The sequence below is a fragment of the Diceros bicornis genome, chromosome 25 (assembly GCF_020826845.1).
Source record: "Diceros bicornis minor isolate mBicDic1 chromosome 25, mDicBic1.mat.cur, whole genome shotgun sequence".
In the NCBI taxonomy this organism is placed as follows: Eukaryota; Metazoa; Chordata; class Mammalia; order Perissodactyla; family Rhinocerotidae; genus Diceros; species Diceros bicornis.
Genome location: NC_080764.1, coordinates 40606233 through 40632928, shown reverse-complemented (window position 1 = coordinate 40632928; position 26696 = coordinate 40606233). Strand labels below are relative to the sequence as shown.

The 26696-nt window shown below is 35.9% G+C and overlaps 1 protein-coding gene across 3 annotated transcripts in view; it reads left to right on the top strand.

Moving 5' to 3' along the window:
* The window catches only part of SYT1 (synaptotagmin 1), a 518259-nt gene that overhangs the window by 302562 nt on the left and 189001 nt on the right, over window positions 1–26696 (top strand). For all 3 annotated transcript variants that reach the window (XM_058568733.1, XM_058568732.1, XM_058568734.1), the window contains one exon: window positions 23245–23427. In XM_058568733.1, the coding sequence (XP_058424716.1) occupies window positions 23262–23427 (166 nt within the window). In that variant the 5' untranslated portion in view covers window positions 23245–23261. The remainder of the gene's footprint in view (window positions 1–23244; window positions 23428–26696) is intronic.

The following is a 26696-nucleotide window of genomic DNA, read 5'->3' as shown; positions in this document are numbered from 1 at the left end:
CAAAATGTGAAATGAAGATGAGAGGTCAAGGAGCAAGGGAAGAGACAGAAGGACAGAGAATATCTGAAGTACCTAGCAAGGACTGTGAGTAAGAAGGAAGAGGAGTATATGTTTTCATGAAAAAGAGATTGCGAAAGATAGAAAGAACCAAGATCTTATTTCTAATGAGTTAAAAATAAAAGGGCAGGAGAGTAGGAAAGTCATTATTTTACACTCCCTTGATACAATCATCAGTTGACACTATCAAGGCAGTCTAGTTTATTTGTTGCCTGAGTTGACCCAACTCCTGTCAGAGGAGAATGTCTTTTGACTACATGTATAGGACATTTGAGGCTCAGATGCTCATTACTCAATTTTCCTCAATGCCCCTGAGGAAAATAAGAAGTGCTTCGCCTGTTGATGGTCTGGAAGTTTACTAATATGAATAGCTGGTATGTGAAGAAAAGAGATGCATGGGAGGAAAAGGCACCCGTTTTGATGGTGGCAAAGGTGGCTTTCCCCCACAGCGAACCTGAGTGATCTTGCTTATAGGTGAATATTTTGTAAAATTATTCTGGCTTGCTCAGGGGTCAGTCTTGTTGACTGTTTCTCACCATTCCTGAAAGGGCAAAGTAACTGCCCCCAACATCACCCCAGGGTGTAAGAATTGATTAATGTGAGTGCATTCACCATGTATCGCTTATTCAAATATTAAGACTCACTGACCTCTAATAGAATCAAAATAAGCATTTTTTTCTCCTTCTTTCCTTTCCAGTAAGTTGATATCACTGTCTATACTTCTTACAAATGGATTCTGTAGAATCAGGTGATTCCTTTCAAAACTGTGGACTCTCAAACTGGCAAATCATATCTAAAATAAGGTCACTTCTATTCAAGTGACCCTACATTCCATTCTACAAAGCCATAGTCAGTAGACTTCCCTGAGGACCCTAAACAATTTCTTAATAACCTGGAAGAGTTCCTATAACTTTCTAGCAAACTTCAGGAAAAATGCATAGGATAATGAAATGAGTCCAGGAAACAATTTTTTAAACGTCTTCTTTATACCAGGGATTGTTTCTAGACCTAAGGGGATGTAAAGATGCCACTACCTGACTCTCAAGGAGTTTACAATCTTGTATAAGAAAAATATGTATAAACAATAAATATCATATTAGACAGTAGGACATAAGAGACATACTAGGAAAATAAATTAATTCTGATTGGGCTGGTTCAGAGAAGAAAGAAATAGTTGACTTAGAACTAGAAGCGTTAAAAAGATTGGGATAGTAAAGAAGTAGGTGGGAGCAGAGTTTGGATAGAAAGTTTGCCAGAATGAGGGGAGGGGGACAGACACAGAACCGGACTGGGCTCCTGTAGATATGGTGAACTCTTAATAGAGTAGAAATTCAGGACTATTTCACACCAAGAATTTACTTTAGATTCTCTTTAAAGTATTTGACTTTAAAGAATTGACTTTAAATTACTTATTTCCGTATTTTCATTTTTTACCATTATTAAGATCCATCAAGACATCATGACCAAAATAATCTTATTTTGAGAAATATGTGAAAAATGGCTGAAGCTAACTTGAAATATTTCCTATTCATTTCTTCATCAAATTTCAAAACATTTTCGCTTTTTTTATTCATCTTGTCTTTATTTTTTTCCCTAGTTCTTAGGTATTTTTAAATCCCCATGTGCTTCGATAAATAATTATTATAGAACATATTGGAATTATCAGATCCCCAGATTAGTTTAAAACCTGGAATTTAAGTAAAAATGTAATTAGCTATAAAATTCATAGACTTTTATGGTAATCGTCTAACTTCTGTTAGACCCCAAAGTTCAAGTCCCTACTAAGCATTGACACGTGCTTAAATTCATTCAGAAGAGTAATGTTTTATGCAAGGTGAGCATCTGAAGCAAAAATTATCTACAGTCTAAATAACCTCTGAAAATAAACCTACCATAAAATTCAAGAGGCTAATTCTTCCTGTCTCTCGGTAAATCTAGTTCAGCATGCAAAGAGATCACTATTCTTAGTGTGAGATCTCAATGAAATAATCACCTTGAATTACAAGCCACGTTGTATGACAAAAATATATAATTGTTGTTGTTATTGGTTTTTTTTTCCCTTGAGTGGGTATGGTTGATGTCACCTATGTTTAATTATATAACTACTGCAGTGGTCCTCCAAGATAAGCACGCATCAGCATCACATGCAGGGCCTGTTAAACTCGATTGCAGAACTCCACCTTCAGTAGGGCTGGAGTGAGGCTTGAGAATTTGCATTTCCAACAAGTTACCAATAATGCTAATGATGCTGGTCCAGGGACCTCACTTTGAAAATGACTGTGTGTGTGCATTTTGAGTGTGCATTTGTGTGTGTGTGTGTGTGTGTGTGTATACATAAATATCTACTTTTTAAAATTAATTCTATGAAGAGTGTTCTTTTTTTAGGATATCTATAGATGTGTGCCTCATTCAACCAACTACATTCTTTAATCCATGAGTCCTTCCTTATTCATTCGGTAGTGTATATAACCACTTCAGCCCTATAGAGCTGTTTTGATGTGCAAAGCTGGCAAAACCAATTCTCCGCTGCTGGGAAAACCTTAAATGCTGAGGTCAAATTGTCAATAGAATCCTGCCTGGGTGGATTTAATGCGAGGAAGATAGATATAAAATTGGCATTTCAATAAGCTGCTTTGCTAAACTTGAAGAACACAAATTCTGTTAACCTTGGAGCCCTGATTAAAACACAAATAAGTGAGGAAATCCCTATTGTTAACTAGCCCATTTTGCATATTTATTGCTATCCCTTTTAATTTATATGGGCATGTCAGACGCGTAATGAAATCTTTTCTCTACTTGTGGGGTCTTTGAATTTGCCTTTCCACTTTATATTAGATGTCGATGCCTGATGTGACTTTAGTAGCAGCTTACCTACATTTGTAGAAAATATGAAAACGTTTGAAAAGTGTTTGCTCTCTGTCATTCCTTTCTTAACTTTCTAATTTTTTCCTATACTTATCTATAGCCTGTTTTCAGAGTCCAAAAATTTTAACTTGCTTTTTCACTCCACCAAAATGAAAATCATATCTATATTAACTATTTAAGAAAGAAATGCTATATTTTGTTGGGTTAAGTGGTGCATTCAGTGTACCAACTGTTTTGTTTAATTCAGAGTTATCCCTTGTACAATTATATACCTAAAAAAAGAGATAACCCTGAAAAAAAGAGAATACCATACAAACAAGCTGTAATTAGGGAATGAGAGAATATAGAATTTAGAAACATGGGGACAATTTGACACCCAAGACGATGACCACATAGTCATCTTCAGGTTTGGGACTGATTATGGGGAAGGAGAAGGATGCCCAAAGTAGGATAAGGAAAGAGATAGGAAAGATTTAGGTACAGGAGCCAGCCTGGTGGCATAGTGGTAAAGTTCGCACACTCCTTTTTGGCAGCCTAGGGTTCACAGGTCTGGATCCCGGGCATGTTCCTACACCGCTCATCAAGCCATGCTGTGGGGGCAACCCACATACAAAATAGGCAAAGATGGGCACTGATGTTAGCTCAGGGCCAATCTTCCTCACAAAAAAAAAAAAAGATTTAGGTATAGCAGATTAAAATGTACCAAATTCACAATTTTTCACGTGATCTACCTTATTATGCAGTCCAACTTGGGAGGAACTAAGGTAGAAACTTTTTAAATATGAAAATAAAATATAAAAATATAAAATCAAATTACCTACTTTTTCCATTTTAATAAGATTATATAATGTTATAGAAGACAAGGCTAAAACTGTGTATCTCACTGTAATTGCTATATCTATGGATTTCTTATAGAAAACTGTCTCTAGTGGCATGAATAATCTAAAATTGCTTGCAGTGTTTATATCTGAAGACTATAAATTCTATCCATTCATTCATTCAACAAATATTTATTAAGCAACTTTTATGTCCAAGTGTTAGGTGAAGGAGATACAGTGTGAACACACATTCCTTGCTCAGCCTGGTAGTTACAGCATACCAAGAAGCCACTCATAGCAGTTGACTATGGAAACAGAAGTCCATGGAGCTATGATACAATGTATCAAGAGGTCCTATTCCAAATCATAACTTGTGGGTGCTCTTGCCAAACTTAAAGAACCCTAATTTAGAATTCAATTTAAATTATATGTGGGAAAAAAATCAGTCTAACCTATATATCTTTTCTACGGAGAAGAAATGCATCCCTTTAGCCTTTGAGGAGATTATTTTCCCTTTCAGCAGGGGGGGAAGCTTCAGATCAGAACTAATTGTTCTGTGATTGATTAATAGCTTCCCTCCTGTTGCTTCCTACAGCGGATGGCGTGCGTTGTACACACAACAGGAGGTAAGAGAGTCAATCAATTAGGGGAACAATTAGTTCCAGTTTCTACAATTTATTTGAGGTTGTAGATGAAATTGCCTGAAAATATTAAGAACATTAAAGATCAGTGAGGAAACCTAGAGAAATAAATTGATATTCAAATTTTAGAGACAGATGCTCTGTTGACGCTGCTCTTCTGCAAATAGGCGACGTTAATGCAATAACAATTACAGTTTGGCAGCAATTAATAAATAGACTGTCAAAACCAGTCAAGTTGTGTTCATGGTTTTGGAAGGCTGCTGATTTTAGCTTTGACATGATGTGGCTGAAGTATTCCTGAAAAGCTCAACGTTATTAATTTAGAGGATGCAAGTCTGTGACTCCCCTTCTATGGGACTTAGGTTGGAAATTTTTCGAACCAAACATTCAATGCACCTGGTGTTTTCTTTGGGGTCCATATTTAATTTATATTTATATTTAGAAAAAGGCAATATGTAGGAACATTCTAAGATTTATGAGACTGATGAACCTGCAACTCGGAAAACATGAGTCAACTTGAAGTGATATAATTTGATGGGATCTTCAGGTCACATCGAATCCCAGATTTAGTTTTTGTTGCAATATCAAGGTATAAAATTCAGGGTATAGGTGGAAATCAGGGTGGATCAAGGGTGATGGCCTAACTCTAAGTAAACCCAAGGTCATATCTCATGCAGAATAATCTGGAAGTCTGAGTCCAACAAGAGAATGTGGTCGCTCTGGCTCAGGGAATGAGAAAGCAGAAAGAAAGGAATAAAAATGCTCAAGAACATTTCATTTAAATAGTGAAAAAAGCAAAACATTCAAAGACTTTAATACAAATTCTGTTTTTTCAAAAGCAAGATATAAGAAGGAGTTTAAAGCCATAATTCTACCAAGTTTTAAGCTTGGAGATTAGGCTATCCTTACTTAATAATAATCAAAGCAACTTCAGCCCAGAATGTAAAGCCCCATCGGTTTCACATATCTACTGGTTCATCCAGACTTCAGGAAGGAGTAAGTAAAATACGCCGCTGATGTTAACATGTGTGTATGTATAATATTTAAAACCCAAACACATTCTGAGAGCAATGCTCTCGAGTGTGACTCAAATTTAATTCCTCAGAAAAAAATTCATTTTTAAAAGATAGTACTGCTACTTTGATGAATAAATAATTTCCTCCTAAAACCCTCTCTGTCGGATACAAATAAGACAGCTAAGAAATAAGAAAGGCGAGTAAACCATCTCTATCACCCGGAAATACAAGGTAATACTAACAGAGAAAATTAAGTTTAAGTATTAAATCCATTTCTAGACCAAAACAGGCAAGAATTCATCTCATCTTACACAAGTTTTCCTAACCTTTAAATAAAATTCTTGTGGAAATTTGTTATAAAAGTCCATTTTGTAGTTTAATTCTAGGAATTAACTATGAGCAAAAGCAAACTGATATTCTCGGCTCCTTGTCTGTGGTGTTTTAGTACTTACTTCAACTTTTGTGATCTAATTAATTTACTATTCCCTTTAGTTTATAAGTAAATCAGGACCAGGGGAAAAAATCCATCAATGACAAGAACCGTGATAGAAAATTGCTAACTCAGAAGCGACCCGTGGTTACCAAAGTGATCTTGTCAGCATTGCTTTGCTATCTTGTTAATATTCTCATTTTTGTTTTTCTGTTTATTCTTCATGGAGCAAAATGTTTTACAGTTAATCTCTACGGTACTTTTCTTTCTAAGCTCTCTAAAAGACGTATATTTGGCAGTAGCCAAATATTTGAATACAAATTGATTTTATGCAATACACAGAAAACAAGTATTTTATTGATATAAATGGTTTCAGTATTTGTAGAATTACACTAAAAATTATTTTGAATCAGCATGATCCCTCTCTGGACAGTATTAGAATTTCATGCCTAAATCAAGTTGAACATTAATTTTATATGAGTTTTTTGTCTTACTCAGTAGCATAAATGTCTACAGTTGGAAGTGTCCGGGGAGTGGAGATGTAGATAAAAGCTTTCAGAAACAAAATGTAAGTGTGAAAGATGACAGGATGATCAGGTGGGAAGAAACTACATCTTTTCTCTCTTTCATTCCTATTCTTAAAATAAAACTTGAATTTAAGGACTTCAGTCATTTTCTTTCAAGCTGGGTGGTAATAGCAGAAGACTCAGGGCTAAATTATACATGCAACACGGTAAATGCCCAGACATCATGGAGACAGGCTTCTGTAAGAAGGAGGAAGACCGCATGAATTTCTGGAACTACAGACCGTGTACGCTGACATTCTGAAATCAATTGACATTCTGATATCGATTTCCAGGCTTCCTGCACCGAGGAAGTGTTTATTGTCTTTAACCAGCATAGCCAAGAGAGAAGTCTCAAGGGCAGTGGAGACTCCCACTATTGTTGCCTAAGCTCTTGGGACTCATCAATGCCACACCATGCTTAGCACCTCTGGAAGGCTGTTTCTCATTCAGAACGGTATTCAGTCTCTGATGATGGACTTCTCCCAAGTTCCAAGTTAATCAGCTGATTTCTACAGAGACTTTTCTTCCCTCTAAGACCCTCTGCAAAATGCCGGCTGGCTTCTTGTTATCATGAATAACAGCATGATTTTGCAGCTACATGCTCCCCTCCTTCAACACTGAATGCTCTGTATCTGTTTTCTCACTACCAGCTGCCTTCTCTCTCCACTGTCAGCATTTTGTGATGAAAAAGATTCCATAACAACATGTGCCCGATATTACGTAGACTTTATATCCACTCGTGATTTGAAGCAGGCCTCCATCTTTACCACTGAAATGCCCTCTCACCTCTCCAAATACCAGTTCTCTCCAAAGTTGAACTTAACCTGATCTAACATACAAACTTGGAAATGCATCCAAAGCCTACTTATGACATGAGAGAAACATGACGAATCATGGGCAAATTCACCTAAGTTTATGTTTTACTCCCTTATAATAGAGAAATGCAATATTCATTTATACAAATATTGTAAATATATATCCTAAACACTATCAAATTCCTAGCACAGTGTGGTAGAGATTGAGACATTGTGCTGAGTATTGCAAATACAAATGTGAATAAGACCTTATCCCAAAACGCAAGGGACTCAGAGGCTGATGGGCAAAAGAGATACATAGGCAAATAATCAGGATATAATTCTAGAAATGCAATCAGAATGCAGAAAAGTTCTCATCTTTTCCCTTTTCCAACATAAAGGGGAGGAGTGTTTTTGTATGTTCAAGAAAAGAGGACATGTTTTCATTAGTAGTATAGACAGAACTTCTGTTCCTGGTAGCTTACTAACCACAAGAGATTATTTATGCTTCCTTCCAAAAACTACTGAAATGGTAGAAAAGATATGAAAAGAAAGGATGAAGCACATAAAACTCTGGGCATCATGAAAGTACCTGAACAAATCAGAAATTCTGAGACTTTTCCAAAGGATAGAAAGCATTTTCAAATAATTAATAAAGATACCAGATCTGAGAAAACTGCAACCCAGAAGTGCTTGGCAAAAATGTTCTCCAGAGAGAAGAACCATTTTCCCCAGCTGGACCTAGATATTCTAACAAATTGATCGAGGGTTTTGCCTGGAGAGTAATTGCAATGGAGTAATGAATGGAGAGCTGCCTCCTCACAGCTGGGCAACTGGCTCCAGTCCACACAGAGGCACCAAGAGTCACCCTGACAGCACCTGAGTAATGTGAGAAGGAATCAAGAAGCGTTTAGGGCCAAAGGAGAAGCAAAGCATTCTCTGAATCTCAAAAGAGTATGAAGAAGGATAGGAATAGCCTCTCTGCCAGAAAGAAAACACAATCCACTCCCAGAGAAATGCCTTCCTTACCTTGATAGTGGAGGTAATTCCTAGCCTACGTACTGCTACCAGCCCTGGCATCACAGGGCAGCCTGCTCCTCAGTACCCTCCAACCAGGTACGCTGAGCAGCCAGTCAACTCTTCCATTCAGAGAAGAGGCTAAGTGGGGAGAGAGACTTGCCCAATTTACAAAAAATCCATATGAGTCACTAATATTTACCAACATAAGATTCAAACAGATGTTCTGGCTTAAGAGCCCATGCGTCTATGTAGTCCATAGCTGGTCTAGATATGTGTTGTCCCAGTCTACATAACAGTAACACAACCTGCCTCCCCACCTATGTCACAATTATTAAAGGGAATTTTTTTGTATGTCAAATAAATATCTAATTAGTGAACCATCTACCTGTACAAATGGTGAAAAGGTAAAAAAAAATCAAGAAAATGTATTTTGGAACCAGAGCATTACCACATGGATCAGCCAGTCATTCCATTTAGATCTTCTTCCATAGAGAAGGATGAACAACCTCCATCAAGAAACAGAAAAAAAATTTTTTTTTCACTTTTTTCCGAGTCTAATTGATGTTGCTATGGGACCAGAGGGTGGTGAGGTAGAGAGAGAGAAAATTTGGCCCTATTTCAGGATCTTGCCTTCAAAGTAATAGGCTCAGAAAATTGTTTTGAAAGTCATCTTTTAGAGTGACTCACAAATAACCAATTCACAAGAGACTAGTGTATAAGCCAGAATGCCAATATTTGCTTAGGGACTGGACATGGCATCTCTCATCTGTGCATTCTCTCCTAGTAGAGAAATCTACATGGCAAATATCACTGTATTAACCTTCATGAATTAGAGAAGGAGGAGCTCTTTGCTTCCAGCTCTGTAATAGGGATATATTTGCTACAGGAACAAGACAAGATATTATTATTGTTGTTGTTGTTATAAACATTGATTAAAATACTTATTATCAACTACCATTGAGTGCCTGCTATGTGCTTATTTACATATTATTGAATTTCATAACAAATGTGTAAGTTATGTATTATTATACTTTTGTTAACAAATGAAGAAACACTAGCTCAGAATCTAAGTAATGCACCCTCATTTTTGGACCTAAGACAAGAGTCAGAAATGAGCTCCCTCTCAAGCTGGCAGGCCTAGAGCTCATGTGTGCTCAGCAAGGGCCTGCTACACCTGTAGCACTTACCTTTGCAAGTCTCCTCTCCCCTTGATGGGTTTTACCGTTTTTTTAATACCCTAATTCCTACATTTCATTATGAATTATTCTTCCTTTAGGTATGTTGCTATTATTTTCACCTTTGTAGCTTTAAACTTTCAAGCAGAGCTATATTTTCCCCATTCTCTCTACTTCTAGCCTTGGAAATTCTTTGATTGTAAGTTGCCGTTGTCAAAATCTTTCTCATATTTCAGTTTGATTTTATAGTTTTTCTCTTTTAATTTTAGTGGTGCTTTGCTACCATTCCTTCTTTTTCTTTTCCTTTTTTTCTTTTAGGCACAAAACTGACACAATCTTTTGGTTTGGGTACTTTTCTTCCAATTGATTTTGTCTTTGATTGCAAAAGCCCCTGAGCAGTTTTTAAAAACAAAATCTCCAGTAAACAAGTGGGCATTACATTAAGTCATATCTTCTATTTTGTTCTATATTTCACCTTCTTGAAATCAACACTCATATTTTATTCATGCTATCAGTATACTTTGATTTTAGTAAAAGTGTTTATCTGTAATATAATATTCAGCCATGAATTTGTAATCATGTGCCCTCACTCTGAAATGTCTCCTTGGCCAGTTGGATATTAATTGAGATTCAGCTATTGCTATTACCTGTTTTAAGGAAAAGCAGTTGCATATTAATGACGTGGAAGAAAAAAACATTTGGCTAAAAATAAACATATTTTCTCCCAACAAACATATTTTCTCCCAACAAATGCATCATAGTTTATAACGGGATTGCTAAAACAATCTTGAGTTACACAATAGGGAAAGTTGCAAATCGGTCCCTATGTCTGTTGCTTTACAGTGAGGTAGAGATGATTTCTACTTGAGGATATTAAACAGTTGTGGTAAGATGGCATTTTGAAATTGTAAGTCATCTAACTTTCAAAGAGGAAGTTAGGCACACAGTACTTTAGATCACTTTTCAGTTTTCTTTTAATATGTCATAATATCAAATTATTGATCAATAAGTTTGGAAAAAAGCCTAAAGTGGCGAGAGGACTGTGCCTATAAAATGACTTTATTTCGATGAAATTATAGTGTGTATAATTACTAAATATAAAATGAAAAGGCAGTTTAGCTCCCTATATTGCTGTCAATAAGCCAGCATGCCTGTTTATGATGCAAATGAGAGGGTATTTACAGATCGTGCTTCTCAATGCAAACTATTACAATGAACTCTCTTTGAAAATCTGACATGCAAACTGCCATCTATTCATCACTCTTATTATTGAGCTGCTCAAATGGAAATGGCATTAAGTCCAACTGTCGGCCAAAATGAAAGTTAAAAAAAAAGCCACACACAATAATTTTTATCAAAGTCATATTTTGACAATGATGCTTAAATGTGAGATGGTGACTCAATGGCATTTTATAGAAAATCTGTTCTTAAGCTCACTTTCCTAAAGTGGCGTGATCTGGGTTTGTCAAGAGGAAAGAGAAGACGTGAAAATTCTTCATGGATGTATCCCTAACTTTATCAAAGCTCAACTTGTTGGAGAGACAGAGAATAAACTGTTTCTTACTGAGACCACAGCAAAGAAGAAGAAGAAGCAAAAGAAAAGGAACCCACTAAGAAACACTTGCAGACTATGCCACATAATAGACATAACAGGGTACCTGCCTTTCAAATATTCCTTCCAATCCTTTGACTCCCCCTGATTACTTCTCAAGTGATCCAAGTGGATCAAAGCATAGTTGTACACTGTCCCCTCACTCACACACTTTGATTAATGATGGGCACAGTAGAAGTAGAGCATTCAATTTGAATACAACGTACAAAATTAGAACCTTACCTAAACCTTTCAAATCTTCTAAATTAGATGAAACCAATCACAAAACCAATTTTCTTGTATTTCAATTCAATTCAATTCAATTCAATTCAATTCTTATTTATCTAGCACTTTAGAATGCAGGGCAATGACGTTCATCATAATTTATAGGATGAAGGGAAGATACAGCCCTGTTCTGAATAGCAGAAAATGTAATGAATGTCTCTTAAACTTAATGAGAATCAAAAACTGGGTCAAAGGTGCATACAGGTAAAAGGATTAGCAAGCAGCCCAGTTGGCACAGCATAGTAGAAAATAAGCCTATAGAAAAAGTAAGTTTTACTTTTGTTATTGTGGAAATCATATTATAAAGTATTCATATATGCTAGTTTTGGGCTGCAAGCAATATCAAATGCAACACAAAATGGATTAAACCATAAAGAAAATGTGTTACCTCCCATTGCAAGAAGTTGCAGGGTTGTAGGGTTAATTAATACAACAGCTCAATACCTTCATCAGGGTCATGATTACTTCCAACTTTCAGCTCTGTCATCTGTGAAGCATCAACTTCTCCTTCACTAGATTCGCTCACGATCACAACATGGCTCGAGCAGTTCTCAGCACCACACACAAATAAAACACCAGCCAGCAGAAGAGACATTACTTCCTGCGTGTAGATTTTTAAGAGTTAGAAAAATTTTCCCAGAAGTCACCCAACAGACTTCCTTTTATATCACAAGAGGCCCAAACTGGATCATTTGCCCTTGCCTAAACCTACCACTGGGGAAAAGAATGAGATTACCCTGATTGATGTATAGACCAATAAGATTTACCCAAGAGTTGGGTAAAAGGAGTAGTAGTTGCCTGAAAAAAATAGGGCTTATCTTAAATCAGAAAGGAGGAGTAGCTGTTAGGTAAGCAACCTATATATCATCTTGTTTATTATTAGTTTTTAAATTGTGGATAATGTTCACTCATGTCTCATGTCCCCAAATTAATTCATTGGCGCACAATAGAAGATAGACTTCAAAAAGAAGAATCAGCCAAATCACCACTTTTTATACTTCATATCTGATATATTTAGCGTATAAACCTCAGGCTCAACTGTACTCAGATATTTTAAATCTCAGTGGTTTTCGATATGGTTTGTTTTCTCAATAGAGTCTTCTATATTCATTCCTACTAGAGCAGGTACCACACTGGATTTTAACCATCTGTATGTATCCCCGTGCATACAGATGGTGAATGAATGACTTGAAATTTATCCAGAGCACCTAGTATCATGTCAGACTCATTGTAGGCACACAATTTATTTATTCATTCAACATTTATCTATTCATTTATTAGTGAGGCAGAATTCCATGGGCCCTGGAGCTAGCCTGTTTCCATTCAAATCCTCAGTCCAACACCTGACTGGCTGTGCAACGTGTGGTTAGTTTTCTCATCCGTAATAGAGAGAGAATAATATTGCTTGACTCATGGGGTTTATTTTGTGAGCATTAAATGAGCCTATATGTTTAAAGCTCTTGTAAAAATGGCTGGCTATTAGTATGGGCTTATTAAATGTTAGGTATTTTTATTAAGGTACTATTTCTAACTGTAGACTGCAGAATTTTCCATCATGTTTACCACAATCTGAACCGTGTGTAGATCGATTTTAAAGCTTTGCTTCACTGTGTGACAAAAACAATGACAGTTTGAACAGAGTTTGATAAAAGGGGGCTTTGAGATGCAAGCTTAGATTTTCTCTCAAGTGCCTGCAGCTCAGAAACAGCAAGAGTTCAGAGCTGAGTTTCAGCAAAGCAATAGAGAATGGGAATTCCAAATTATTTATCTGTTGCTTCTATAGAAAACATTTTGAGAACCAATTGACTTGATCCAGCTGTATCTCTTCAATAACTGTCCAAAGCATCTAGTTTTATCATACCGTACAAAAGTTGAAGAGAGGTAACTCAGTTAATATTGTACACAATGATCATTGTTGCTGAAAATTACGTCAAGTGAATCCATGCAAGATTTCCATTCCATCTCTAGGTTTTCATATCTACCTTTTCTATCAAAAAAGAAAAGAGAATTTGACCTTTACTATACCATTTTTAAACTACAAAATACACTTGAAGTCTTTATGATGCATTTGAAAAGACTATTTTGATCTCTTTTTCTTGATTATGACCCTGCCATTCTTACTAAAATCTTGGGAGGCCTTTTAAAGCCATAAAAGTTGTCTCTCACTGAGTGGCACTTTGAAAATAAATTACAACTTTTGAAACTACAATGACAAAGTATTTCATTAATAAAGAAATAGGTGCACAATAAATGGGTTATTAAAAAACAATATTAAATTTGTAAATTTATTACTAAATGCTTTTAGAAACAGCTCTAATATCCCAATTTCCAAGATTTTTTTCCCTACTGTAGGTGGGAAATTTTCAATTTGTGTAAGACCTCCTGATTTTCTGTATCATTATTACAGTAATTCAGTACTTGGGTTTTGACTTGGATATGTTTGTTTGTTTCCTTCCATTCTTTTATTCTTTATATTAAGGTCTGAGGGGGAAAATAATGTAGCAATGAATATAGTTTTCATCTGGCTCATGGATTAATTTTTATTTTAGCTAGTCCTTCTGAAATTTATATTGACTACACTTGCTAAATATAATTGTGGTGATTGATCTTCTGAGAATGAGACACTGTTTAAAATTTTATAGTTTATTACTTTATAATACGTTATTTGTAAACAATGCTTCTGTTTTCTCTTCGTTCTTTAGGAAATCTGTATTTCATTTACTCTAAGAATCCATTAATTACAAGATACACCATTATTTTAGGTACCACTAAAATGCTACAAAAGGCTACAAATTAAACTACATCAAAAGCAGTTTTATATCACTTGAATTTTTTATTTTGTACTTATTAAAAGATCACTCAGTTAGACAGATTTTGTGTCACCTTTGAACATACAAAAGAGGAAAATAAAAGCAAAATAGATTGGTTAATAAATTCCTAAAATTTCTAAATCTGCTGTCAATTCAGAATTGATGATACCCATCTTTTTTTTTTTTAATTTTTCTTTGTGCTATCAAGAGTGCTGGATAAAGCATTTCTTTAAATATTGCTTCCAGAATCTTCCAAGCTGCTTGACTCTCGTTCTGCTGGTTTTAATTGTATAAGCTTACAATAGAAACCTTCAGACCACAACCAGGATTCAGATCTTGTCCTCAAATGGCCTTTCAATGAGTTGTTAACTGGAACATCAGTGGAAATAACAAGGAGGTTGAGTGGGCACAAGCCTGGCAGACAGGGAGAGTCAGATGCCATAGATTATAAGGTAAATCCCCATTTCAGAGATGTAAAAATGTGAAAAAAAAAAAGTATTCAGTTGAATGTTTTAATCACTCAACTACCAGTTAGTTTCCATGGCGTGTTTCTAAGCCCACAGGGCAGGCGCCCACCTCGCTCTACACCGTCAGTTCTGTCACTCTTCCACGTACATCTAGTGATGAATGCAGAGCAGACCTAGTAACAGACCTCATCACCTCTCGCTATGAATTCAAATATTCCAGAAACTACCAAGCCTGGTGTACCTACACAGTAGGTTTTACTTCTCGTTATCCTTCCTTGATTGCAAGGTACAGATACTCAGATTACTATCAATATTAGTATTTACAGGATACTGCATACTGAAACTCAGAGCTGAAAACCAAGCCAAAAGAAGCAGGATATCTAGAGGGATGGTACTGCGCAGTGGTCACAGATGTGAGCCCTGGGATCAGCTGTGTTTGGAATCCTGGCTCCACCACTTACTAATCCTGTGACAATGAGCATGTTTCTTCTCTTCCTTATGCCTCAGTTTCTTTAGGAGTACTACATAGCTTCAATTCCTGAAGGAGAGAATCTTATTGGCCTCACTCATCTTTTCATCCTAAATGGTGTCATTGGTTTCAGGCCATCATCTAGGTGACCTGCCCTTGAATCAGGTACTCATCTCTCTTTAAATCCACTGTGACTACAGCTGTAGGGGGTGGTCATGCAATCTACATAGATTCTTTTCCATCATTAGAGCCTGTGAGCAGGACAGTTTCACTGAAAAGGAGCTATGAATGGGCAAACACGGGGATTCAAATCTCAAATACATCTCCCACCCACCATCTGCGAGAGCCAGGGTCAGATCTGTCTCTCCTTAGGGAAAAAAAAAGTTTTAAAAGATGTAGATAGGAAGATTTTGAACAAGTTAGACCAGTTTGGAAATAAATCTTGGTAGTAATGACACTTTTTGACCTGGGACATATTTTTTCAAACAATTAAGATTAGAATGAGATGGAAAAACAACTGAATGCTTATTAGAACCAGTGTCTTTCCACCTTTAAGGAAGATGGATCTTGAGGAACTGCTTTTGCTTGTCTTGAGGAGACAAGGATGGCTGAGATAAACACTGGAGAATCTGAAAAACTAAGTTGTATAAGAAAAAGACAGGAAGTAATTCACATTAAAAATATGAAATCTGGAAGTTGGTAAGTCAAAATTTTCCAACCTCTGGTAGGATTAGCTAGCCATTTAAAAAGTTTGATGTTTGGTTTTTAATACAAATGTTTGCTTTTTAGTTGTTGTTGTTGTTGAGGAAGATTTGCCCTGAGCTAACATCTGTGTCAGTCTTCCACCATTTTGTATGTGGGTTGCTGCCACAGCATGGCTGACGAGTGGTGTAGGTCTATGCCCGGGATCTGGGCCTGAGAACCTGGGCTGCCAAAGCGGAGCAGGCCAAACTTAACTATTATGCCACAGGGCCGCCCCCCTCAAGTGTTTGCTTTTTAAGCTATTCTGCTGTTTTGAGCACTTCACATCAGCGCCTCTCTCTGCTTATTCCCTCAGACCCACATTTCCTAATTCCTGATCCTACTTACTGCTTCTTTTTCATGCTTTCCTGTCTAATTCCTGGCGATCAGAGTTGTGTTCCCAGTTGTCTAACTATGTCAAGAAGATAACTGTGTGTTGTAATTTACCACTATTGGTGTCAAGGTGCCATCATGGGGCATATTTGAGTCTCCATAATGGCAGGAGGAGGCAGCCAGGAGAAACTCACAGGCTGTCTTGATGCAGAGAATTGGTGTCTTATTCTCCTTTTCTCTGACTCCACACAAAGCATAGGGCCCAGTAGACACTCGTGACAGACATCAAGCGCCCAGTACACGATAAATGAGACCTAAAAATATTCGAGTACTGTTCTCCTTTGGGGAAAAAAATGAAACTAAGAAGAAGGAAAAGGCAAAGATAAGGAGAGCAGGAGGATTTTGATGAGAGAGAAAGAGAGAGAAAGAAAGGGAAGAAAGGTAGGAGAAGGAAAACCAATATGGCTGCAGAGAGACAGGTTTGGAAGAAGGGAGAGAAAAGACATATAGCACTTTCTATAGAGCCAGGAACTAGAGATTGTGGTGATGGTTTCATAGGTGTATTCTTATCTCCAAACTCAAGTTGTATACATTAAGTATGTACACCTTTTTGAATGTCAATCATACCTCAATAAAGTGGCAAATAAATAAATAACATTCCTGGGCAATGCAGCTGGTGAGTGTTCAGTATTTCCTCCCTTCTTACCCTCTTCCACAGACACCTTCGGTATAATAATCTATACACATTTTCCATGTTTGTAGTGTGGTATGTGTAGGATTAGGGAGGCATGTTGATTCTATTCTCAAAGTAAAGGTCAGCAGGCCCACTTGTATTCACTTTGCAGAGGTGTTTATGAGAGGTACTGCCTGAGAACCATACTCTTAAGCAAAATTCTCCCTGCACCTCTTAGGAACTTGTGTGACTAGAAAAATGGAGAAAATCTGGAGGTACTTACATCTATTTTGAAAAAGAAAAAGGACTCGGGACCCAGGAGCCTGTACGTTTTATGGACTAGGAAGGTAGGCTGCCTGCTGTGCATCCACTGCTCCACGGTCTGAGAAACAACCTTTCATCTCTAGCGCTTTTACTGGGACTATCGCCAGAAGTCAGCTGTCACCCACCATGACGGGGACCATGTAATCTCTGGCTTTCCTCTTACTTCCCTCATGAGAAAGTATCTATTTAAACTGGAGAGAATATACACCTCGAGCCTGACATTCAAACATCTGCAAATTTGTGAAAGATTTTGATAATGCTGCTAGACTTCACTTACTGCCTAAAGATCCTTGGGTTTGGAAAGAATTTAAGTGAAACTTTTGACAGTGATTCATTTTTTTTTTTTCCAAAAATCTTCCAGAGTGGGTGTCGCAGGTTGGATTCCCTAGGAGGCTGCTCTGAGTCAGAGGAAGCTCACTGGGAGATGCTTTCTCTGTAAGGTAGGGGAAGCAGCAGATTTGGGCCAAGGGAGTTGCTGAACTGAGATGCTGATCCTACAGGGTCCTTCAGAGATGAACCAAACTGAGGCAGATGGCCAGGCCTTTATGCCAGCATCTACCAGCCACTGGATGTGGGCTGTCCCTGGGGAAGTGGGTTCAACCTTGGGCAAGGCCATTCCCTTTAGCTAAGGGCCAATCTTTAGGAGAGACTCCTCAGCTGTGAGCTGTCGGCAGGCAGCAGTCCCCGAGATGGAGGGCCTCATTCCTGAAAGGGGGAGGGATGCACATGGCATCTTCTATGTTTCCACCTACATCTACAGAAGGTCAGGAGAAATTCTGATGGAATAAAGTCACTACCTTCTGTCCTCCACCTCAAAAATGCATTCTAACATGTTCCATGATATCTCCTAGACTTTTTATAATAGTTATTCCATGAGTTACTTTCAGTTTGAGGCATTTCTGCATTAGAATACTTTTCATGTTTAGTAATAACTTTTTCATTATTTCTTTGAACTTCTCCTGTTTGCTCTTTAATTTTGCATGCTATTATTATAAAGTACAATACTTAAATAGAGATGGAAATAGTCCTTTCTCCAGAAATCATTGTTTATGCAGTATGATGGACTATCTCACCATATAATCTGAGAAATCTATATTAATTTGTAGACCTAGATATAGACATAATTAAAGTCCTACTAAGAAGAATAAATATAAGGGACAGAGGGAAGTTGTCATGGCAACCAAAATCCTAATTTTCCTCATTTTATACCAAAAAAGTATTAACCTTTATGATACCTTAATATTTTTTCTATGTTGTATTTTAGCCAGTGGACATTTAGCATATTATGTTTGCTAAATATGTAGCTGAATCATTCTTTCTTGCAACTTAGCTTTTTACATGACATTTTAAAGTATTTTTTTTGAAAATCAGGCATTAGGAAATTAAACTCTTTCTACAAGATCCGGTTTTCTCAAAAGCAAAACAGTTTTAAAGGTTTTTTTCTTTGTGTTATTTAAAAGAATTCAGATTTTTAATATATGTGGACAATATAAACATACAGGAAAAAAAGAACAGTGAATATTCTACCACAAGGTTACGTTTTAAAACGTGTCTTTCCAACCTTTTTACAAAAGTTTTTTTATTTAGAGAAATTGGACGTATTTATACAATGTTTCATAATTTGCATTTTTTATCTAACACTCTAATGTATTTCCAGATTTGTAAATATTTACCTTTAGATAATTTTAATAACATCATTTTATTACCATAATTTAAGAAGTTTCTCTGTTAGGTAGTTTCTGGTCTTCTAATATTATAAATAAGTTACTGTAAACATCCTTATATTAAATTGTTTGTACATGTAGGATTAATCCTTTATTGTGAATTCCTAGAAAAAGCATGAATGCTGCTACAGCCTTTGAGATGTTCTGTTACTTCGGCCCCTATGAAGTACTTTTCTAAGTTATGGTTTTTCCCAATTGCCCAGTTTTTTGTACCCTCACTTTCATATCCATATTTAGCCACACTTACACATGAATATATATTATTTAATTGTTATTTTAACTTTCAGTTCTTTGACTATTTGTGAAATTAACACTTTTTTTTTAACAGGCGGGTTTTGTCTTTCTTTCTTTGAGAATTGCTTGTTCATGTCCTTTGTACTGAACTTTTTTCTAGAAGGGCATTTCTTTTTCTATTCAATAGTATTTCCCTTGGCATATTCCAGGATGCTAAATTCCACTTTAACAAACTAAATGACTACACCACTAAAATTAAGTAATCAGTTTCCTATTAGTAAGATGACTTGTGTTTTCCATCTACTGGTAAACCAATTCAAAAGAAAATCATAAATACCTTTCCAATGCTGATTTAATTGTTTAATAATATTAAGTGTTATTACTAGAGTAGACTTGTGGAAAGGACCTTGGATCAGGCTAAATCTGCGTAGGACAAATCACTTATCCCCTCCACATGCCACTTTCTTCTGTAAAATAAGACCGAGTTACTTTTCACGGTTGTAATGAGAATTGAGGACATTATACTTAAATATCAATGACAGCATTTTGGCACGTTGTGGGTTCTTAATAAATGGCATCTTTAGTTTTTATTAGCCCGACTTAGTTTTATTGCGTCTTCACGTGTCCGTCCCTATTATACTGGTTTTCCACACTGAAGGTCTCAAACCAATTGTGAAACTAATGTACACAATTTGGGAGTACGACTAGAATTTTTCAGTGAAACAGAACAGAATTGAATTGAATATATCAGAATATTTCACACATATATATGGTAAGGGCAAGTGTTTTTATGTAAAACTTTTGTTCAATATGTAACATATAGGTGGAGAGATTGTACTGGAGCACAATGTAAAGTGTACTTCTTACTATGGGTTATAGTCAAAAACTCCTTCAAAAAACACAGTTTTATTAGATCCTTGTCTCATAGTGTGCAGGTCCTTTATATCCTAGTGGCTAAGACACCTAGGTTCAAATCCCAACTCCACTGATTACTAGTATATGACTTTGAACGAATTGCATAACCTCTGTGTGCCTTAGTTTCCTCACCTGTAAATGGGTGATAACTATACCTAACTCATGGAGTGGTAAAAGAACTATATGATTTCATAGATCTCAACCATTTACAGGTACTCAACAACTGTTGGCTGTTATTTTATCAAGACTTGAGTAGAATATAAATTCTTTTATCTGAATAAGCAATGTCACATGCACTAAAGTATGTAAAAGAATATAAAGTCATCACTTTAGTCAAGACTGAATAATCAATTTCTTGATAAGCATCTTATTTCCACAAATATGAATATAAGAGCCATGTAACTATTCTTAGTTTTGCAATTGATGAACAATATTCTCTCTCAAAATAAGAAGGAATAAAAATAAAATATTAAGCAATCAGTCTTTTTTTGTCAGTATATTACATCCTTAATTGCCTGTTGTATTTTTGTATTTTATGACTTTTTTAATTTCACAGTGGTATACATCAAGTAAAAGGAACATTGTCTATATATTTCTTACGATCTTTCCTTGATTTTTAAAAAAATCAGAAATGGTAGAAATAATGTCATTGGCTGGTAAGAGTTCAAAGTTTATAGCTTTTACCTTTTTTGATGAAACACCTTCCAAGCATACCTTATGTCTGAAGAGGATTGTTTTTGGAAATTATAGAAACATTCTTTGCTTCTTTAAAAAAAAATATTGAGTAAACTTCAAGTACATTTTGTAAATCTTGACTTCATTTAACAAAAGTTTATTTTCCCTATAATCTTTTAAATCATTCAACTTATATGTAGAAATGTTTCATACTCCATAATAAGCTGGGATTATATGAAAACATTTAACAACCTGAGTGGCAAAGGACCCAACGATCTGTGCACAAAGGCTAGAGACAACTGTGTAGCCACTTGGAGGGAGCAGCTGATCGTTAGTCTAGATGACCAGGAACTAAATCTCACTTCCACAACATGACAAAAATTGAGCCAAAACACAGTTAGACAATATGCCTTTAATTTAATGATAGCACTATGTATTTATGTATTTGTATTTAACACAATCATTTCCTTTAAATCCCACAGTAAACCATAATTCCTCAAATATCCTCAACTATCCCATGGAGACAAGTAATAATGCATATCACATCTGGGGATTCTCACAGCAGAGGAACAAATACAGTTTTTGAACTCATACATCCTAATATTTCATACATATGTATGTGTTTGTGTGTGTGTATATAATTTTAGTCTTGCTGAGTCACATGAAATATAAAAGTTATGGTATCATCAATATCAATAGTTTCACCTAAGTTGTGTCTGCAGTGCAAACAGGACTCCAAATTTTTGCAGGGAGACAAGACCCTAAGCTAAACAGAATCAGTAAATCAGGAAAAGCTTCTGGAAAGTGACCTTGAGTTGGAAAAAAAATAAAATTTTTCCAAAATCTGGAAAATTCTGGACTGCCAAGTATTATTAGGGAGGCAGGGCAGGGTGGGGAGCGGTAGGGATCAATAGATGAAACAAACCTACATGCCACACACTGTGCTGAGTTCTTCACATGGATTATCTCATTGCATACTCAGAAAAACCTGATGTATTTGGTATGATTATTCTCATTTTACAAGTGAAGAAATAAGAATAGAGAAGATCTGAACCCTTATCTGTCTGAGATTCTATCCTTTAGGATTATATCAGTAGCTGCTAGTGGAAAATTAAAAGCTTAAAAAAGGGAACTAATCTATTGTAAAATAAAAATTGATTATCTGTGTGTATGTATTAGCCTCAGCCATCATCCCCTTCCAGAAGATCCAAAAATCTCTGCATTTTAATAATAATTTTAATTTTATAGATTTTAATAATAATCCCATACGTCTGAGATTATTCTACTTTTAATTGTACTCCCACTAAATACCTAAGCATGCGTAATTAATTCACAAAAGGTTTGAATTCTATAAAACTCCTGTATCTATTTGCTAGTTATCTCCATTTCTTTGCTAATCAAAAGGGCTTTATAGGTCCATCAACTTTCCTGCTGAGACTGTGAAGTTACTCATGCCCGATCCTGTTTGTATATATCTATCTCTGCCCAAAAATCATGTCTACTCTCTCACCAACATAGCCTAAAATCTTAAATCACACAGTAAAATTATTAAAGTCCAGAATATATTTAGATTGGAGACTATGACTTCAATTCTACCCCTTTAGAATACCTTCCTTACATTTATAGAGCACTTCACATGTACTAAGAAAAGTCTAGGCAAGGCAGGTTTCAGTTCTCCATATTTCAGAAGGCAGATAAATTAACAGGTCAAATGCCTTGTCAAAATTTATTTAACTAGTGAGGAAGACTAGCACTGATGTCTTCTGTGTTCAAGGCTAAGATTTTTTTCATTGACTACCTTAAGGATTAATTGTTTTTTAATATTTTGGAGATAAACATTTAAAATAATTGAATAAATTAATTTAATAAAATAATTCAATAATATAATCAAACTGAAGTAATTGGACAGACAAGCCATGTTTTATCGTCCATGCCTTGATATATATAGTCAGTCATTTTAAATTTACCGTGGCTTCAAAAATTCATGCAGTAAGACAAGTGAATTATTGATCAGAGTATTATCTACAGTAAATGTCAAAAAAATGATGGGGAGGAAAATTTACCATCAATAAATGAGATTCAAGAACTAATTTCTGTATAACATTCAGGACATCTTAAAGAGTATCAATGTTATAATAGTATTCTTTATTACCATTTTAAAATTCACTAACATTTTGAATGTATGCTATCATTTATCAACATTTCTAATATAAATATTTGATCTTTTTTCCTTTTAGGAAACATAAAATGTTTATAGAGTACAGAGCATGTATGTTGTCAGCAATTGTTTCATACACATTTCAGTGAGATATGGGTTATGAAGTTAAATCTCCACGGGAAATAATTGCCTGTATAAATAACTAATAGATTTGATAGCTTATGTAGTATTGTTGGGAGAGAATGCTTTCAGTAACTACATCTGGTCTTGCCTTCTGGGAAAGACTCTCCATTGTGGTTCCGTAAATATTTTATGAACCAACATAAAGTAATATGCTAATGATAGACTATTTACCCAGCGAGCAGGTGCACCCTCTGATGTTTTTTCATCTCTGGTGTACTTTTGATGTGGGAACAGTTAAGCCATTTTGAATTGTTCTTTTCCTGCTTCCCTCCCCTCACAGTTCCACCTGAACCTAAAATGGTGAGCGAGAGTCATCATGAGGCCCTGGCAGCCCCGCCAGTCACCACCGTTGCGACTGTTCTACCAAACAATGCCACAGAGCCAGCCAGTCCTGGAGAAGGAAAGGAAGATGCCTTTTCTAAGCTGAAGGAGAAGTTCATGAATGAGTTACATAAAATTCCGTGTAAGTATTATATATTGTTACTAGAGTAAAAATAAATGGTTGAAAATCACCTTACTCCTTGGAAAGAAAACAGAACTCCTCTTAACATACTATAAGCTTACATTTGATTTTTTTATTATTGGAATGGTAGTAGTCTAATAATAAAATGGAATATTCTTGGAAATGGAATATTCTTAAGTTTTTAACTATACTTTATAAATGAAAATCCAGTTTATAAAAAAATCTGTATCTTGTGTTTAATGTAAGTAGATTCTTTTTTTTTATCTTCCTCGATGTCTGTTTCTCTCAAGACTATAACTGTTTATGGGTTGTACTGTATGTATTTTGGATTTGTATGTATGAAATTATTCCATTGTAAAGATTATTCCTAAGCAATAGCTAAAATGTGCTTTCCCAATATTGCAAGTTTGATTTTCTCTCATTTATTTGTTAACATTTCAAAATCTTTTGCACAGTTTTTAAATTTTCTTTGTGGTCATCAGGAAAAAAACCACAATCTGTACCTAAGTTTATTTGTAGGAGTGTAGCACCAAGTCCAATCAGTGGCATTTGATTTAAATCTTAAACTACAGGCTGGTGTTTTTTCTTCGGATGTGAACGCATACTATGTGCTAGACACTTTTCCATATGCTGGGAAAATAGGTTTTGGCCCTCACAAAGCTCATATTCTAATGGGAAATAGAAGTAATAAATCAATAAAGAGGCAAATATGTGTGGTATGTTATGTGGTGATAAAATTCTGTCAGGAAAAGTAAAGGAGAGTAAATGGGATAGGGAGGAGGATAAATGATCAGAGCTGCCTTCCTTTGGAAGGAAACCTGGAGGAAGTGGGGGGAAGTTGTAACACCTGGGAAATAGCGACAAAGGCCCTTAGACAAGACTCTTTTTGGAATAGCAAGAAGCTCATTTTGCCTTAAGTAGAAGGAACACAGTGGAGAGTGGCAGAAGATGAAACTGGATTGTAGCAGAGGCCGGATCACGTGGGGCCTTGTGGATGGTTCTAAGGAACTTGGATTTTACTTTGAGTGAAATAAAGTGCCTTTGGAGTGTTTTGAGCAGAGGTGTCCCGTAATCTGACTTAGGTTTTTTTAAAGATCGCTCTTGAAAATGGGCTATAGAGGGGCAAGGACAGAAGATAAAGCAGGCTGTTGTAATAATCCAGATGAGAGATTTGTAAAATTTACAGGAGAATTATTCTGAAAGAACGTTAAGAAACTAAATGAAAACAAACAAGGAATCAACTTCTTATCCCTCAGTAGTTAAGAACATGTTGATCTGCCTGTCCACTTTAACAAATTCAAGTTCAGCTGAGAGACATTCTTAATAGTTATTGGTAATTACCATTCTCAGCAGGAAAATCCATAACTCCAACTAACTGGAGATGGAGATGGTCCAATAGATTGAACCCTAGGATGGGAAACATAAGCCCTCAGTTTTCTTCCTTGCTCTGCTGCTGAGTTGATGGAATAATCAGGGTAGTTTTGATATAACTTTGAGATCATAACTACAAGGCAGAAGCCAAATGAGTATATCACGGGGGGCAAATGCACACTTGAATATTTTATCAAATGTGTGCTTTAAGAGAAATGTTATAGGGAAGCAGAGAAAGCAACAAACACCACCAGATCAAATGCATATTCTGCCTTGTCTTCAACACCATCTCCTTCTTTGGAAGAGTAAACAACACAAGTGGCATGGAAACATTGATAACTATGGGATTGAATGTTCCCCATGTATCCACATAACTCATTCTCTCATCTCCTTTAGGCTTTGCCCAAATGTCATCTTCTTAGTTAGGGCTTCTCCCACCACACTATTTAAATTATAACCCATTCATCCCACCCCATCTTTGCCAGTATTTCCTGTTCTCACCCTTGCTTTATTTCTTACCACATGGCGCCATCTGCAATGCTATGTATCTTATTATTTGTTTTTAAATTGCTCTGGCTCCCTCCAAAATAACGTAACCTCTATGAGGGCAAGAAGTTGTGTCTGTTCTTTGCATAGTATATCCCTGGTGGTGCCTGGCATATATGAGGCGCTCGATATCTATTTGTTGAATGAATGTCAATTTAACTTATATTCTGAACTACTCCTCTTAGGCTTGAGGCCTTAAGATGCTGAAAAATTAAAGCATATTAAACATTTTAAATTTCTAACACAAAGGAAAGCATCATTTCAGTGCTTGACTGTGTCATTCACGTTGAAAAAGCAAGTTATTTCCATCTTTATAGTGACAACTCCTTCTTTTAGTCTTTCCTACCTAGATCCAGCTATTACTTTATATTTTCCTCCCTGTTCGGTATCAAGAAAAAAATCAGCTGGAAAAAATTATCTATGAAACTCTCCCTTCTTTCTTTTCTTTCCCTTGGCTAACCTCATTTCATATTCCTTCCCAAACCATTGTCCCATTCCTGTGTCCCTTTCTTGGGCACTGAAAATCAGACCAGGTAATCAGTCTTCTCCTCCATGGAGATTTGCTTTTGACCAGCAACCTAAAATAATGGAATGTCAGAGGATCTGGATAAGACCTATTGAAATATTATGTTGCTAGCTCTCTCCTGTACTTATTAGGAAGAAACAAGTGAAATACCTAAAATCTTAAAGTGGTATGGTAAATAAGTGTCAGAAAAACTCTATCATAAATACAGCCACGCAGTTTTATTAAAAATACATAACTGCATATTTTCTGCTTTCATTTTAATCCATCACAATTTTTACTGCTTGTGTAATTGAAATTTCTAATGGGATTTATACACAGAGAGCAACACTAAACAAAAATAAAACATATCCTCCAAATCAAATTCCTTTAGGAGCATATGTTATATAAAGGTTATCACTTTTGACTGGGCATAATATAGTGTGACACTAATGACAGGTAACAAATTAGAATATTAATCGATTTCAGTCTCTGAACTAAATCTTGGCTATCTGGCAGATGTGTTTTTTGCAAAATTGATAGCAAACAGCTTTAGTCTGTCACTTGAAATTCCCACTTGTGAGAAGAGAGGTGTCACAATGGCTAGGAGTATGCATGTCATTAGTTGGGTAATCTGCACAGTCCAGCATGGAACATATTCAAACCAAATTGCCTGATGATATCATCCATAACACCATGGGGCTTAAAATAAAAAAGGAAAAGGAAATGGTAAATGCTGAGCATTTTTATCTTTCAATTCATTCTGCACACTGTTATCTAAATGAAGCAGACAAGGTTTTTCAGAATGTTTCTTTATTTTGCAACTTTGATTTTAATATGACTAGGACCA